The sequence below is a fragment of the Suncus etruscus genome, chromosome 1 (assembly GCF_024139225.1).
Source record: "Suncus etruscus isolate mSunEtr1 chromosome 1, mSunEtr1.pri.cur, whole genome shotgun sequence".
Taxonomy (NCBI): Eukaryota; Metazoa; Chordata; class Mammalia; order Eulipotyphla; family Soricidae; genus Suncus; species Suncus etruscus.
In genome coordinates, this window is record NC_064848.1 from 165,949,280 (window position 1) to 165,967,209 (window position 17,930).

Here is a 17,930-nt window from a genome sequence, read left to right on the forward strand (position 1 = left end):
TTAGGCTCAAGGACAATGATTCTGATATCTGAAAACGACAGGCAAGCAAAGAAGTCACCTTCTTATTCTTAACTGGTCTCCAGTCAGAAAAAGCAACCATTGAGTGACCTGTGCAGGCGTCCTGGGCATGGTGACAAAGATGCAATACCAAAGAGCTTTCTGAAATTTGGTCTAGTGCTTGCACGGAATACAATGTCCTCCTCTATCAAGAAACTGGCAAGAGGACAGCTATACTCCTGCCGGGTCTCTTGGGAGACTAGTATTATGCAGAGGTGTCTTTTAAGTGTCACTCACAGAATGACATCTCGGCTGACATGCTGAACTTCTTGAAACTCTAGTCTAAAAGGAAGAGCACAGTGAAGGAATGGGACTTAAGTTCCAGAATCTTCAAACAATAATGCATTTCTAGGAGTTTACAATGTAATACAATGTATTGACATCGTGAGTGCCATAAGAACCCTAACAAGAATTTCCTATCAAGGTAGCCTGCTTTACTAAATAGGCAAGGAATTGTTTAGGTATTAAGAGCCATGACATAAAAAGTGCAGAGAGATTTCAATATTCCTACACATAACCAAGAGCACATAATATTTAGCTTCATCTATTTTTCATTGCTGAAGGAAAGATGCACCCATGTTTAGTAAGAAGCAGAGTATCTGCATTTTTAAATAGCAAAAATCCTCCTGGGAACATCAAAGCAGACTGTTTCCTTTTTATGAGCAATATAAAACCTGCAGGCAACTATTCTGTGCACTGTCTCATTATTATTACTATGTGAGCTTACTAAACACATAAACAGGTGAGTTCACCGTCATGTACGGACAACCTATTATTCTTATTAACTGGTTCAAAATTGAACTGGAGTAATTTCACCTCAAGCTGTGGTTAACAATCAAACTGAGGCAATTAAAATCTGCCTTCTTAAACTAGGGGCCTTTAGGTATAAATGCCAACATAGAAATTTTGTTGTGGCTGGTCAGTGCTGGATGGGAACACTGCCTAAAGGTAAATAGGACTTAAAATATCTTGTAGAATAACAAACCAACCTTAGGTGTCTTGGCTGGGAAGTGTCATTCAGAAGTTGAAATGGCAACATACTAAAATCCTACCAGAACACTTTCCCCACTGAGAGGCATCATCACTAGAACTCATAGAAGTAACCCATAAATTACTGTCACTATACTGAAAACATACATATTCAAGTGTGTTTAACTCAACAGTCCTTTTCTAGGTAAAACAAAACCTAAAGTCAACAAATGCGGTGGCGCTAGAGATAAGGTGCCTGCCTTGCCTGCGCTAGCCTTGGACGGACCACAGTTCGATCCCCCGGTGCCCCATATGGTCCCCCAAGCCAGGAGCAACTTCTGAGCGCATAGCCAGGAGTAACCCCTGAGCGTTACCGGGTGTGACCCAAAAACCAAAAAAAAAAAAAAAAAAAAAAAAAAAAAGAAATTTCTCCAGGTATCAACGCTATCAGGTTAAAACAAATCAAAACGGCAATAAAAGCCTATTTTGTTGTTGTTGTTGTTATTTTGGGGCCATACCTAGAGGTGGCAGGGTTTGGGGGGACCATAAGGGATGTCAAGGATTAACCCCATGTCAGCTGCATACAAGGTAAAACTGCCTTTGCTGTACTATTGCTCAGGATCTGCTCCTTCACGTCTATTAAGGATTTACTTTTAATGGGGGGTGGTGGTGGTGGTGGTAGGGGCAGGGTAGTAAAGAGATAGTAAAGCAGGCAAGAAGACACTTGCCTTGCACAAGGCCAAACTGGTTGTGATATCTAGCATCCTATAAAGTTCTTCAAGCCCTGCTGGGAGTGATCCCAGTGGCAGTAGAAAGCCCTGGACACCACTGGGTATGGTCCCCAAACAAAATAAAACAAAGAAATTGAAGGGGTAGGGCTCAGTTCCAGGAGTCAAATTCAGGGACTCACACATATCAAGCCAAATGTTCTACCACTGAGCGACATTTACATTCCCAGCCTCTATGAGATGGTATTTTTTTGTTTGTTTTTGGGCCACACCCCACGGGTGCTCAGGGGTTACTCCTGGCTGTCTGCTCAGAAATAGCTCCTGGCAGGCACGGGGGACCATATGGGACACTGGGATTCAAACCAACCACCTTTGGTCCTGGATCGGCTGCTTGCGAGGCAAAAGCCGCTGTGCTATCTCTCCGGGCTCCGAGATGGTATTTTTTTAATGTTTTTTTTGTTTTGTTTGTTTGTTTTTTGGGTCATACCCGGCAGTGCTCAGGGGTTACTCCTGGCTCTAGGCTTAGAAATCACCTCTGGCAGGCACAGGGGACCATATGGGATGCCAGGATTCAAACCACCATCCTTCTGCATGGAGGGCAAACGCCTTACCTCCATGCTATCTCACCGGCACAAAGATGGTATTTTTTTAACCCCTCCGGCAGCCAGCACTATGAAATGTTTTTAAGCCAAGACGACAAGACAAAAAGCACGGATGAACACTTGCAAAAATAGAGATCCTCACAAATTGCTGATTGGAAAAAAAAATTGATGCAGTCACTTTGGAAAACATTCCAACAGGTCTTTAAAGTTAAAGGTAAACATCTTTATTATTTTATTGGGGGGGGCACACCCAGCAACACTCAGGGGTTACTCCTGGATCTGTGCTCAGAAATCGTGCCTGGCTAGGGGGACCATATGGGATGCCAAGGTCAGCTGCGTGCAAGACAGATGCCCTATCAGCCACTGTGCTACCACTCCAGCCCCAGGTATGTATCTTTAATGGTTTAAATGTCAAAGGTTAATATGACCCAGGGATTCGATTACTAGGTACACATTTAAGAGAAATGAAAACATGTTGATACAAAATCCTGAAATTTTTTTCAGTTTATTTATTAACTGATTGATTTTTGGACCACACCCAGCGATGCTCAGAGTTTCCTCCTGGCTCTGTGCTTAGAAATTACTCTTGGCAAGCTAGGGGACCATATGGGATGCCAAGAACCAACCGCGTCCATCCTGGGCCGGCCACATGCAAGGCAAATGCCTTCCACTGTGCTATCTCTCCAGCCCCAAAACCCTTTAAAAAAATAATTTTTTTTTTTTTTTTTTTTTGCTTTTTGGGCCACACCCAGTGCTCAGGGGTTACTTCTGGCAAAGCGCTCAGAAATTGCTCCTGGCTTGGGGGACCATACGAGACACCAGGGGATCGAACCAAGGTCCATTCTAGGTTAGTGTGTGCAAGGCAAACACCCTAGTGCTTGCGCCACTGCTCTGCCCCCTTGAAAGTATTTTACAAAATAATTAACGACAACAAAAAGTGGAAACTTAGGAACTAGAGTCATATTTTCTCTAGTGGTAGAGCAAATGCCTCATTATGTCAGGCACTGGTCTTGATTCCTGGCATCATATTTCACTCCACACCCCCAATATCATTGGGTACAGCTCCTACAATGACACAAAAAGGCACAAAACTCAAAATACACATCAACTGATAAATGGACTTACAAAATATGGTGGTCATATCTGGAACAGTAACAAAAGTTTAACCATATAAAAGAATGAAGTATTGATAAGCTCTACAAAGATAAAAATCTTGAAAACTGGGGCCGGAGTGGTGGCGCAAGTGGTAAAGCATTTGTCTGCCTTGTGCGCGCTAGACTAAGACGTACCAAGACTCGATCCCCGGCATCCCATATGGTCCCCCAAGTCAGGAGTGACTTTCTGAGCGCATAGCCAGGAGTGGTTCCTGAGCATCACTGGGTGTGGCCAAACAAACAAACAAATCTTGAAAACTCACTGAAGGTTTTAGATCTTTTTTTTTTTTTTTTTTTTTTTAGTTTTTGGGGCCACACCCTTTTGATGCTCAGGGGTTACTCCTGACTAAGCGCTCAGAAATTGCTCCTGGCTTGGGGGGACCATATGGGACGCCGGGTATCCAACCGTGGTCCTTCCTTGGCTAGCGCTTGCAAGGCAGACACCTTACCTCTAGCGCCACCTCACCAGCCCCAGGTTTTAGATCTTATTTGAAAACTCTGGGGTTAAATTGGATATTATGTCTTTTATTTTTGTAATTTGGTCTTATAAAAAATTCTAAGAGAATTCTAAGAAGAGACACTAAAGGGTACGGGTTTGCCTAGTTCTCAACTAACCTGGGTTGAATCCCCAGCACCCCATGTGGTCTCCTGAGCCCACCAAGTAGTAATCCATGAATGCAAGGAGTAAGCCTGAATATTGTTGGGTGCGGTGCTGTCCCCAGCATATGAAAATTTGCATGTGAAAGATACATAAACTATTTGGTGTTGGGGGTTGCTGTGGCGCTACCAAGTATGCTCAGGGATCTCTTAACTGTTCAAGGTTCATCTGGTGCTGAGGAGTCAGTCACATGCAAGGTAAGCACCCCTGTACTATTTCTGCGGTCCTGCACACTTTCTAAAAAAAATCTGGGCCACGCCTTTTAAGATTTATTCCTGGTTCTATGCTAGGAAACTATATGTAAGTTAGCTGCATGTATGGCAAGTATTAACCTGCTACCCCCTTTTATTTATTTATTTGGTTTTTGGGTCACACCCGTAGCGCCGCAGGGGTTACTCCTGGCTCTACGCTCAGAAATCGCTCCTGGCAGGCACAGGGGGGAACCATATGGGACACCGAAATTTGAACCACCATCCTTCTGTGTGCAAGGCAAATGCCCTATCGCTGTGCTCTCTCTCTGGCCTTCTCCCTTTCTATTTTTGGGTGTTGGGGTCATACTTGGCAGTGCTCAGATCATTCCTGGTTCAGTACTCAAGGATCACATCTGACAACAAGTGGTGATGGGGACTGAACTGCTTTGGGCTGCATGGAAGGCAAGCATCTGATCTATTTTGTACCATCTATCTGCTTCCTACACACTATATTTATTTTTATTTATTTATTTATTTATTTATTTTTCCTACACTATTTTTAAAGGCCAAAAATGGTTCTAAAATACTAGTTGATGGTATAAAGTACTTTCAAAGCCTTTAGAAGCTGCATAAAATTGATTAGACTATAACTGCAGCCCATCTTTCACTGAGTATAGTCATTTTTTTTTTTACAAATCCCAAATTAATCATTTCTCAATAGTAATACTTCCCATAATTACACAAAACTGTTATCTCCTTTCCACCCATATTTTTGAAATCTTTGTTGTTGTTGTTGTTAGTTTTTGGGCTACACCTGGTGCTCAGAGGAGTTACTCCTTGCTTAGGAATCACTTCTGATGGGGTGTGAAAGACCATATAGGATGCTGAAGATTGAACCTGAGTCAGCTGTGTTTAAGGCAAGTACCTGTTGTACTATCACCGACTTCAAAACCTCTTTTCTTAGCCAAAGCCATTGGGTCAAAAATATTTTGTAAGCAATAATTCACAACAAATATCATTCAAATTTTTTTTTTTTGTCTTGGCCCACACCAGGCAGTGAATTGGGAACTATGTAACACTAGGAAATGAACCCTAGTTTCTGGTATGCTGAAGCATGCACTCTATCATTGGAATTACCACTTCAGACCCTCAAATATTATTATATTCTTAGAGAGTAACTATTTTATATCTTTGAACTAAAACACTCATCTCATATGAGTCATTTTCACCAAGCAAAGAGCTAGACTAGAGTGCATATTTTTTTTGCATATTGAGAATCCTGGATCAATCTCCAGCATCCTTCAGCAAAAACAAAACAAAACAAAACAAAAAAAAAACTCACTTAAAATAGAGAAACAAAACAAAGAATTAAGACCCATGTAAGTTTATAAAGCATGCAAGTATGTAAATCTTCCTTCCAATTTGAATGAACCATTTAAAATACCAGACACACAGATTCCAATGTAACACAACAAATGCAAAACCTCAGGGATCATTCCTGGCTCAAAGTACAGGGATCACGCCTGGCAGATCTCAAAGGATCATATGGGGCAACATGAAATGAACTCAGCTTACTCGTGTGTTAAGAGAAATAGCCTATCCTCAGTACTATCTATCTGCTCCCTAGACTTCTTTACTGTTGTCTCATTTACTATTGAGGGGTATGGTTAGGAGAGGGAGTCCAGATGCTGTCACATCTAATTCTTCAGAATCATTCTTCCAAGTCTTACGTCAGATATACAGATTCACAGTCAAAATAAACCAATTTATTTAACCACTTGCCCAATATTATTCTAAAGCTAAGCTAAACCCAAAATAAGACAAATCAATTATTTGAAACGTCAAATGATAAAGATTTTCCTTATGATAGTTTTCTTCTTTATGTGTGAAACCAGTTATTTTTTGTTTTGTTTTTGGGCCACACCTGGCAGTACTCAGGGGTTACTCCTGGCTCTGGCTTAGAAATCACTCCTGGCAGGACTGGGGGACCATACGGGTTTCTGGGGATCAAAACTGGGTCGGGCACATGTAAGGCTAATGCCCTACCCATTGCATCATTGCTCCTGTCCCTGTATGTATGTTTACCTTTATTGTTATGACTCACTAAATTAAATATGCAAAACTGCAAGCTGAGTTTAGTCTTTGCCTATGCTCAGAGACCTTTTTACTCTCATTCTTCGAAAACCCCATTTTGGATCTTGCTGCCAACACCAGAGAGGAAAGCCGGCCAACAATTCCAAATATAACATGCGGAGGCAAATGCTACAGAAATCTGTCTGACGGCGGGAAACGACCATGCTGAGGTAGATTCACTTCTCAGTCACACCATTTTGGTCTTTCAGTCTGGAGCAAAATGCAACGAGAAAGCAATCAGAGGAAATCCTCCAGTTCCTAGCCAGGTCCCTCACTAATTTTCCAGGCTGGGATGAAGGCTTTGCATGTTCCTGCCTTGCATGCAGGAGGTTCTGGTTTCATTCCCTGGCACTGTATAGTCAGTCCCTTGTTTATCACCAGGAGCAATTCCCCAGTTGAAAGTGATCCTTAGTACCACTCTAATGACCCCCAAAAGTAGTATTTTTTTAAGGACCAGCTTGTGGAAAGCAGCATTTTCAGAAAGCTCAACTTATAGCATGAATCACGATGGTCAGGTACACCAGGGAACACTTTAAAAAATTTTTTTGGGGGGCTGGAGAAATAGCATGGAGGTAAGGCGTGTGACCTTTCATGCAGAAGGTCATCGGTTAGAATCCCGGAGTCCCATATAGTCCCCCGTGCCTGCCAGGAGCAATTTCTAAGCACGGAGCCAGGAAAACCCCTGAGCACTGCCGAGTGTGACCCAAAAACCACACACACACACACACACACACACACACACACACACACACACACACACACAAATCTCTTCCCAATTCTCTAGAGTAAGTTTAGTAAATTCTACCACCACCACTCCAAATAACTAACACAACTGTTTAAATTGGACAAAATAATCACATTGTTACAAATAAAGACACAGCACCTCAAATTTAATCCATCAATAAGATCATGGTACTATGCATGGGACAATTGATGCCCGGACCTGAGGATCATTATAGAAATCCAGAAATAGGGCTCCTAGTTTAATTGGGAAGAAATGGCTGTTCCTCCTACAAAGCACTGGCCCCTGAGAAAAGACAAGACAATTAAAACAGCTTATGTGACCAGTCATTTCCTCCAGAAGTTTATCTTAGAAGATCCCCTGTGGTTATGGCTAAGTCACTAAGCCCAGGAGGTAAAGTTTGCATAGAATCACTTCTGGAACATTTTACTAGATCCCGTTCACTGTGAGGCAAGTAAGCAAGGCACACTAAACAGAAAAAGAATGGTCTCAGAGCTTTGGTGGACTCACAACATAGCAAAATCTATCTCCTGTACATTTCACACTGGAGGAAAAATACCACTACTAACCTTTAAAAAAAAGAAAGAGGGGCCAGAGCCAAAGCCCAGAGGCAGGGTGTTTATCTTGCACACGGCTGACCTGGGGTGGACGGACCCAGGTTCTGTTCTGGCACCCCTTATTGTCCCCCTAACCTGCCAGCAATGATTTCTGAATGTTGAGCCAGGAGTGACCCCTGAGTGCTGCCGAGTGTGGCCCAAAAAGAAAAAAAAAGAAAAAAGGAAGCAAATGAAAATGAGAGCTGTACTTCCTAACCTAGCTCCTATACAACACAAATAAGCAGTAACAGTACAAATAAACATGGGAACACCCAGGAATCAAATTTTTCTGAGACATTAGCTGTTTGCCCTACATATCTTGGTTGAGCTAATAGTTAATGAAGTACTTTATCATTTATTATTGGAAAACGTGTCACAGGAGAAAGGAAAAGCAGGGTAAATACCACTATAAAGAAGGCTTCCTGGGGTCGGAGAGACAGCATGGAGGTTAAGGCGCTTGCCTTGCATGCAGAAGGTTGGTCGTTCGAATCCCAGCATCCCATATGGTCCCCTGAGCCTGGCAGGAGCGATTTCCGAGTATAGAGCCATGAGTAACCCCTGAGTGCTGCCGGGTGTGATCCAAAAACCGAAAAAAAAAAAAAAAATTAAAAAGAAGAAGGCTTCTTGCCTTATATCAATATTCAGAACATTTTGTGATTTGTAATAACTTGGTGAAATCGATATATTCAGTACTGGTATCTTCAGAGGAAACTGGAGGTGTCAAACAAGCTCGTTTACTAGGACTCTTAAATCTCTGATTACCAGTTCTAATTCATGGACCCCCCCCCCCATCAATGAAAAACATTATTGGGCAAGCCTGAAAAGCACCAACAGCTAAAAGTCCCTCTCCTCTCTTCTTCCTTCCAACTAAAGTGGAAACTATTAATTACAATTTGACAAGATATAGACTCATCCAATTAAAAGATTCAGTGGCCCAATCTCAGGCAAAACCCACTGATTCTTGTATGCTTCAAATTTCCAATAAATAGTTTGCTTCATTAAAAAATGAGACCATAGATAACAAAAAGCTTTCAAAATTCCCACTCAACACGTAAATAATAATTCTTCTTTTGTTTTTGGGTCACACCCTGCAGTGCTCAGGGGTCACTCCTGGTTCTATGCTCAGAAATTGCCTCTGGCAGGCTCGGGGGAACATACGGGATGCCGGACTCAAACCACTGCCCTTCTGCATGCAAGGCAAACGCCCTACCTCCATGCTATCTCTCTGGCCCCAAAACGTATATTCTTGTTTAATACTAACTTCATCCTAAAGGTAAACTATTAACCCACATTTAAAACCAAGAAGCTTACAATACAAACGTAGTACATGTATCAAACCACATTAAAAATGCAAGCCACTGGGAGTAACTAGTAAGCAACACAAAATATCCAAGCACCAATCTCTTCCACACTTAAAAATGCACAGGAGGGGCCTGAGTAATAGTACAGTGTGGGCAGAGCACTTGCTTTGCACACTGTGGACCGAGTTCTGTTCTTGGCCCCCTGTATGCTCCCTCAAACTGGCCAGGAGTGATCCCTGAGCACAGAGCCAGGAGTGGCCCCCAAACAAAGAAAAACAAAAGAATACACAGGAAACTTAGCTAAGAAACTGTCTCCAGGTGAATTACATCTTATAGGAAACAAAAACTAAAGCATAGACACTGTTAGTCACCTCATAATAAAATTTTTTTTTTTTTTTTTGGTTTTTGGGCCACACCCGGTGACGCTCAGGGGTTACTCCTGGCTATGCGCTCAGAAGTCGCTCCTGGCTTGGGGGACCATATGGGACGCCGGGGGATCGAACCGCGGTCCGTCTCCTAGGCTAGCGCAGGTAAGGCAGGCACCTTACCTCGAGCGCCACCGCCCGGCCCCATAATAAAAGTTTTAAAGCTTGCAGCAAAGCTTCCTTTAGGATAATTTTTTTCTAGGGCCACACCTGGCGATGCTCATGGTTTTTTTCCTGGCTCTGCACTTAGATAGTGTTTAAGGAGGGAACCATATGGGATGCAGGTGATAGACCTGGGGGGGGGGGGTGAGTTCAAGGGCAAGCACCTACCCACCTTTGGCCTAGGATAATAATCTGGGGGGGGGGTGTGTGTCACACACCCCTGAGCACTGGCTCTACGCTCAGCAATAGCTCCTGTCAGTCTCTGGGGACCATATGGGATGCCGGGATTCGAACCTCCTGCATGCAAGGCAAATGCTACGTCTCCAGCCCCCCAGGATAATAATTTTGTCCTTCAACATTACAAACCAGATGAATAGTTCTCTTGGGCAAAAGTATCTTGGGAACAGTAATGGGAGCTTCCTACATAACTTCTGATCACAGATTTAATTTGCCCTGTATCAGTCATTTGTCTCCAGTATTCCAAAATCTGCAATTAGTACAAATACACAATAGGCACTATTCCATAAACTGATATGAATAGAACTGTGTCAAGTTTCAGGAATATTAAATTTTCCTCTGGAACAGAGGACCCAAACCCCCCATCAAACAGACAAAAAAGGGTGGGAACAAACAGAAGTGTCCTCTCTCCTTTCTCCAGTCCGTCCCTCATCCTATCTGAAAGGCCTGCCTAAGTCAACTGTTGCTGAACCAACCAAGACCCGTCAGAACAAAACACCAACTGAGCCCAAGTGGGGTTTTCTTGTTGTTGTTGTTGAGGACAGAGATGAATTCCCGCCTAGGCAGAAGCTGGAGTTTAGATTCTTCGGGACCGGATTGCTCAGGGTTGAGCTGCTGCTGAGGAGGATAAAGCAGCGGGGCGATCAACTCGCTCAGGTCCCTCCCAGTTCTCTCTTCCAGTCTTTGGCCTCTCGCGTTTAGCGAGAAGAGGTGGTGGAGAGGGGGAGAAGGAAGCGCCCAGCTTTCCAGCTCTGCACTTCTTTTTTTTTTTTTTTTTTTTTTTTTTTGGTTTTTTGGGTCACACCCGGCGGTGCTCAGGGGTTACTCCTGGCTGTCTGCTCAGAAATAGCTCCTGGCAGGCTCAGGGGACCATATGGGACACCGGGATTCGAACCAACCACCTTTGGTCCTGGATCGGCTGCTTGCAAGGCAAACACCGCTGTGCTATCTCTCCGGGCCCTGCACTTCTTAAATATATGTCTTCGCGGAGCCACGCCACACAATCCGGCCCCGGCAGCGAAGAATTTCGCAGCGAAGGCTTAGACGAGCCAGTTCGGAGGAGGGAAATCAGCGCCCAAGGGCAATTTTAATTGTCTAACCCGGCCCGATTTCCTAAGAGGCGGCAGCGCGGGGAGGGGAGGAGCGGGGAGGGGAGGAGAGGAGAGGAAAGCGGGAGGCCAGCTCCGAGAGGCAACAGGGGGCAAGCGGGAGGCAGAGAAAGGGACCCAGGCGGCGAGCTCCGGGCCCCGGCCTCCGACGCGCTCCTGCATCGAGGGCTCCGGGGCTCCCCGTCCCCCGAGAGGCGTTCGCAAATCATATATGCAGCCAAAATGGCGCTGAGAATAAAAATATAATTTAAAGGCAGGTCGCCATATTGTAAACAGAACGGCAGAGGGGAGGACTCGAGAGACGCCCTCGCGCGCTCCTCCGGCGCCCCACGCCGCCGAGCCCGCGGCCTCCACCCCGGCCCCACGCTTCGGCCGGGCGCTGGACGGCGCAGGCTGGGCCCCGGGCTGCGCGCACCCACCCGCGGAGGAGCCCGGCGGGGCAGCAAGCCGAGGGCGGCGGGCGGGCGGGCGGGCGCGCGGCCCCGAGCCCGGAGCTCCTCCCCTTCCTCCCCCGCCACCGCCACCGCGGGCCGGGCCCAGTCGGCTCGGTCCCGTCTCCCCAGCGACTTCCAGTCCCCGAGGGGGCTCCTTCCCTCGCTTCCCCTCCCCACCGCACCCGGGGGTCCAGGCCCCCCGCCGCTCCTCCCCCCAAACGGCCGGATCCCAGCAGACACCTGGGGGCGGGGAGGCGCTCGCCCCAGCCGCTGCAGCAAGTCAGCTAGCGGCTGCAAGCGCCCGTTATTCCGGCTGGCTAGCTCGGGGTAGGCCGGGTGAAGGAATGCGCCGACGAGGGGCTGCCCGGGGGCTGGGGGCGCCCCCGGCCTTACCAGCACTGGAGGTGGAAGGCGGCCGGGCAGTGGTCGCAGCACAGGAGATCCCCGCCTTCCTTGCAGCTATCGCAGCTGTCGTGGTTGGTGGCCCGGCCGCTTCTCCGGGGCTCCTTCTCGGGCTTCCGACTCCGCTTCTCGGCCTCATCGGTCTTGGGGGGAGCCAGCAGAGCTTGGATTTGCTGCACACACAGACAAGCGGCGTGTGTGCGCACGGGGGTGGGGTGGGGGAGCGCCCCGGCGGGGCTCGGCCGTCGCAGAAACCCTTCTGCCCGCTTTTGTCCTTCCTCACTCGCAGCCGGGCTGGTGAGGGCCCCGAACCCCTCTGCCCCGGGAGCCTGGGCAAGGAGCCCCCCATTCCTAGCCGCGGTCCGGGCTCGGCGCGCACCCCCAGGAGGGATGGGGAGAGGGTGCGCGAACGGTTCCCTGCTCCACCACTTCCTTGTATGGACAGTGGGGGGGACTCCAAAGTCAGGCCTGGAGAAGAGGCCTGAAGCCCGGGTCCCCACCCGGGCCGTGCCGGGGGAAAAGCACAAAGGGGCCGGGGAGAAGGGGGTGGGGAGGCCCCGCCGGTGCAAAAGGAGATGGGAGGCGGAGAGGGCCGGGGGTGCCTCGGTGGAGGGAATCTGTGTTGGTGCAGAAACGTCCGCGAAGGTTGGGCTCAGCAGAGCCCCGAATTGCACAGAAGGGCGGGCGAAGCGAACCCCCTCCCCCGGCTTTGTGGGGGGCCCGGCCGCTCTTACCTCCATCAGCCCCCCCGACGTGTCCAAGTCGTACACGATCGTCTTGGTCTCCATTTTCTCCCACATTCATCCACCGCCCGGGCTGGGCGCGCTCGGCTCCGGCCCCCCCAGCCCCGGGGGGAGGGGGTGGCGGGGGCAGGGGGCGCCCCGGGCCCCGCTGCCTCCTCTTCTTCCTCGGCACGGGCTGCGACGTCCTCGGCCGGGCTCCCCCCCACCCCCCGGCCCCCGGCCCCCGGGACGGCAGCGTCCTCTCCGCCGATCGCGAGGCGGGGGAGCGGCCCCTCGGTCCCCCACCGGCGGCTGGCGAGCTGGCTGGCTGGGCCGACGGCACGGTGGAGGGTCCGGCTCCGGGGCGGGCCACGGTCGGGCCTCGGCGGGGCCTAGTCCCGAGGCTAGGGCCGGCGCCGCCGCTCGCTGGTCCGGCCGGGCGGGCTGGTGGGCGCTGCCATCCCGGGGCTGGGCTGGGCCGGGCCGGGGGGCCCGGAGGTGGGGGCGAGGGGTTAGGTGAGGTGGTGGTACGTGAGGTGACTGGGGGGGAGGGAGGGTGCTGGGGGGTGGTCCCCGGGCTCCGCCTCTCGCCGCCGCCGCCGTCTGCGTCCCGGCTGCCGCGCACTTGGCGCAAACTTACCGCGAGCGCCCGCAAAGCCACCCGCGCAGGCGCCCCGGGATCGCCGCTCGGCGCGCGCAACCGCAGTGACAGCCGGCGGCGGGGCTCTCGCGCAGGCGCCGTCGGGGCCTACCCCCCAGCGCGCAGCCGCGCTGGCATTCGTCTGGAGCGCCGGAGCCCCGCCTTCCCGCCGTGCGCCTGCGCAGTAAAACGACAAGGCGGGCCCTGAGGGGTCACGCAGGCGCCCGGAGGCGCGCCTAAAGGTCACGGCGCAGCCGCAGTCGCGCGGAGACGCTTCCTCCCGGGGTGTTTGTGTGCGGAGCGAGAGCTGTTCCCGCGCAGGCGTGGTGGCTCGCTCCCCCCGCCCTCCCCTCCCGCCCCGGCGCGTTCACAGAGCCGAGTCCGGCGCAGGCGTATTGGTGTCATCGCCAGGGCCCTCCCAAGAACGCTGCTGGTTTCGCCATTTTGGTAACGGGAGAAAGGCTGCCATGTCCTTGGAGTCCTCAGGCCTGAGCACGAAGGAGCGAGGGTGGTGGTTGTGGACTAGAGCTGGAAGGCTGTCGGGGACAGCAGTACTCAGAGGGATGCTGTATATAGCACTGTGTCGTTCCAGAGTTAGGTGTGGCTTGCCCAGCCGCCATATTAGTAAATTGAAGCCATTGCGACGAGGGAAAACAAAATAACCACGGTGCTTTTGCTGCTAGCTACAGTTCCTGCTTCCTTTTGCGATCATTAGACATAGCCTGACCGTCTCTGTTTTACTATAGGACGGTCGCCTGCTCTAGGCTGCCTTCTCTACCTCGGCGTCCCCGAGAACCGCTCAATTAAGAGGGAGCCAAGAAGTTGGTCATGCTGACAACGCCCAAGCTAGCTGACTAACTGCCCGTAGCGGACTTCAAGTCCCAGTTTTCAATTCCCAAAGCGAGGGGGGAGGGGAAGGGAGCGGGAGCTGTCCGAATCGAACGAGAACGCGTTGCATCCTGGGAGCAAATGTCGCGATGATTCGGATGCATTATGGGAGTTGTGGTCGTTCGTGCGACGGACGGACGAATTCGGGCGAGAGATTTTTTTTTTTTTTTGGCCTGCCCGGAAGGAATCCTTTTGCGAGCTGCCGAAGTGCACCATGGGATTTGTAGTTTGAAGGGCTCGTCTCGCCTTCTGGGCGGGTCCTTCAGCTCCTCTTTGGTATTTTGCCTGCGGTGATAACCCGTTTTCTTTGCCTCGTTGTAGGGGAGGTACATGTGTCAAACTTTAAGGCGTTGAGTTGTGACTGTTACCAGTTGTTACTGGTGTTTAGTTGTTACCATTATGTCCGGCTCACTTTTGATGTTAAGGTAAACTGGAGTATTCTCAGAGACATAAAATTCTATAGGGCTTGGGGACTTTCGGTATTAATGTTCAGACTTGCTGATGAACAGAGAGGAGCAGTGATTTTCCTGGCGCTTCTAGTGAGCTTATGGAAAGATGTAAGGCTATTTCTTGGTTCCCGGGTCAGAACATTGCCTGTGAATCATTCCTCTTTGGAGGAAGAAGTAGATAAGGTGAGGGTGTCAGTGTGTGGTCTTCATTTCCTAGTTTTTCTCTTTTTTTTGCCTTTTTTTTTTTTTTTTTTTTTTTTTATTCTCGGACTTTTCTGCCGATTCTCTTGGTGCTAGGAAGAATGATTAAGGTCATGAACAGTATTGTTCTGGATAGGGGGTGGAGAGAGGAAATGTCACGTTAGGCTTCTGTTCTTTGTCCTCTGTCAGCTTTGGCAAACAAATCTCAGTGGCTATGAATCAGAGAGTTTTTTTGAGTTTTGGTTTGGGGCCCACATAATACACCTCCCTCCTGAGTGCAAAGTATGTGCTAAGCTCATTGAGCTATTTCTCTGGTCCTGGGTTAAAGATTTTTTGCTTTTATTTTAATCCCAAACTGCTTGGGGTTACTCCTGGCATCACTCCTAGTAGACTTGGGAGACCATATTAAGTGCTAGAGATTGAAGTCAGGTTGGCTGCATGTAGGGCAAGTGTCCTATCTGCTGTACTAGCTCTCCAATCCTGGGTCAGGGTTTTGACCCCCCAAAAGGGAGATAGATCTATGACTGTATGTACTTCATATCTTAGGCCCTCAGAAATGGATACCTCATGTGCCTTCTTTGACTAGCTCCTTAATAGTGCTTAGGGTCCCACTCTATTTCTGTGTCAGCGTGAACAGCGGGACAGATAATTGAACCTTGAGCACATGCACAATGAGCAAGGCTTTGCTTTGCTCTGCTCATTGACATTAGGTGTAGCTGACAAGAGTTTTTAGTGGGCTAAGAAGGGTAACATGCTACTTTTGACAAGGAACCAAGGAATCACTCCTTACGCCTTCCTCTTGGAACTTAAAGAGGCTGAGGTCATCTCAGAGGGACCTGGAGTTGGTTGTCACCTTGGCAATTACAGCCCCAGATATGTAAGGTAGATTAAGGAAGGCAGATGGGATACATAAACCTTTAGAAGTGACCTCTTGTGGTTCATCTAGGTACTGCACTCTGCAAGAACACTGGATTCTATCCTTTAGGGTGCCAGAGGCTGAAGGTAGGCAACCATGTGCAATCAACACCTCTCTACTGGAAGTCTGTAGATGCAGATTATGCCAATCGTTGCTATGATTTCCATCAGGGATGTGTCTTCTGCATTCCACAATTTCCCTGTTACTTTTACCTGGAAAGTAGCCATGTACACCTTTTGAATGGATATAGCTCAGCAGTAGAGCCCTTGCCCTGCATGTGTGAAACCTTGTATTTAATCCCTGGCACCACACAAAAAAATATGTGTGTGCTGTGGGCCAAGGGTAGGCAAACATATCTTGGGAGATGTTGGCTTCCAGAGGGCAGGGGAATGAACACTGGAAGTAAGTAGCCAGTCTTTCTGGAGCTCATGGAAATGAATTTGGGGGGGGGGGGACAGCATCTTCCAGATGATACTCAGGAGGCCCCAGAGCCCTTCTGGCAATTCTTGGCCAGTGAGACTAGTGGTCAAGATAAGAGTCTGAGGATCTTGGGCCCTGTGGTACTGGCAGTGTTCAGAGGCCTCGGGCTATACCTAGTGATGCAGCCCAGTACTATCCCTCTGGCCCCTGTAAGTAGATATTTTATTAGAAGGGAAACTAACCTTCTATATTCTGTTGCCCTTGCTCTGGGCAGCCTATTCTTTTTTGTTTGTTTGTTTTTGTTTTGGGGCCACACCCAGTGATGCTCAGGGGTTACTCCCGGCTATTCACTCAAAAATCACTCCTAGGGGCCGGGCGGTGGCGCTGGAGGTAAGGTGCCTGCCTTGCCTGCGCTAGCCTAGGACGGACCGCGGTTCGATCCCCCGGCGTCCCAGATGGTCCCCCAAGAAGCCAGGAGCAACTTCTGAGCGCATAGCCAGGAGTAACCCCTGAGCGTCACAGGGTGTGGCCCAAAAACCAAAAAAAAAAAAACCACTCCTAGCTTGGGGGACCATATGGGACACTGAGGGATCGAACTGCAGTCCGTCCCTAGGCTAGTGCGGGCAAGGCAGATGCCTTACGCCTTGTGCCACCAATCCAGCCCCAATGAGCAGCCTATTCTTCTTGAGGCCAAGACCTCAGGTTTCAGATCAGGTTTTGTTTCTGATATCTGTTCTATTTTTCTGAACCTCACTGAAGAGGGAAATGGGAAATGTATCAATCTTCCTGGGCCTTGGTAGCAGTACAGAGGCATTGAGAAGAACCTGGGTAATATTTTAGTCCTGGAGCTAGTTGAGAGGAGGAAATAAGGCACTTGAGTTGAATGAGCAATTGGCTTCCTGGGATTTTAGACCTGCTGAGGTAGAAGTTATTAGGCTTCTCTTTTTTTGGGTGGAGATTCTGGGGACATACCCAACAATGCCTGGCTCTGCATTCAGGAATTACTCCTAGTGGTGTTTTGGGAATCATTTGGGATGCTGAGGATGGAACTTGGGTCGGCTTCGTGCAAGATGAGTGCCCTACTTGCTTTACTATTTCTCTGGTCCTGGGCTTCTGTTTTCATCTGTCACCTGTTACACTAAGTTTGTTGATTCACATCCAGTGCTAACTCCTGGTTCTGTGCTCAGGGATCACTTTTTTTGAGGGGGGTTTGGACCATACCCAGTGATGCTCAGGGGTTACTCCTAGCTATGTGCTCAGAAATCGCTCCTGGCTTAGGGGACCATATGGAACGCTGGAGATAGAACCCAGGTCCGTCCTGGGTCAGCCACGTGCAGGGCAAATGCTCTACTGCTGTGCTATCACTCTGGCCCCCAGGGATCACTTTTGATTCTGTACTCAGAGATTACTCCAGCTAGTAGGGGTGGGGTTTGGGGGACATCTATGGTGCTCAGGATCAGACCAGGGTCAAATGTGTACAAAGCAAGCTCCTTACTTTTTTTTTTTCTTTCAGTTTTTGGGTCACACCCTGCGGTGCTCCGAGGTTACTCCTGGCTCTGTGCTCAGAAATCATTCCTGACAGGCACAGGGGTCCATATGGGATACCGGGATTCGAACCACTGTCCCTCCTGTATTGGCTGCTTGTAAGGCTAACACTCTACCGCTGTGCTATCTTTCTAGCCCCCGCAAGCTCCTTGTTTGTTGTATCTATTCATTTTGTTTTGTTCTGAGGTCATATATAGCAGTGCTCAAGGTCACTCTTGGTATGAGGTTCTAGGGATCAAACTTGGGCCT

General features: G+C 49.0%; 1 protein-coding gene across 1 annotated transcript in view; it reads right to left on the bottom strand.

Annotated features, from left to right (window-relative positions):
- PHF12 (PHD finger protein 12) overlaps positions 1–12,715 on the bottom strand; it is a 62,662-nt gene extending 49,947 nt beyond the window's left edge. The window contains exons 1-2 of the mRNA XM_049771405.1: positions 12,635–12,715; positions 11,892–12,073 (exon numbers count right to left, since the gene is read on the bottom strand). Of these exons, the coding sequence (XP_049627362.1) occupies positions 11,892–12,073; positions 12,635–12,700 (248 nt within the window). The 5' untranslated portion in view covers positions 12,701–12,715. The remainder of the gene's footprint in view (positions 1–11,891; positions 12,074–12,634) is intronic.
- Positions 12,716–17,930: the final 5,215 nt, after the last annotated feature.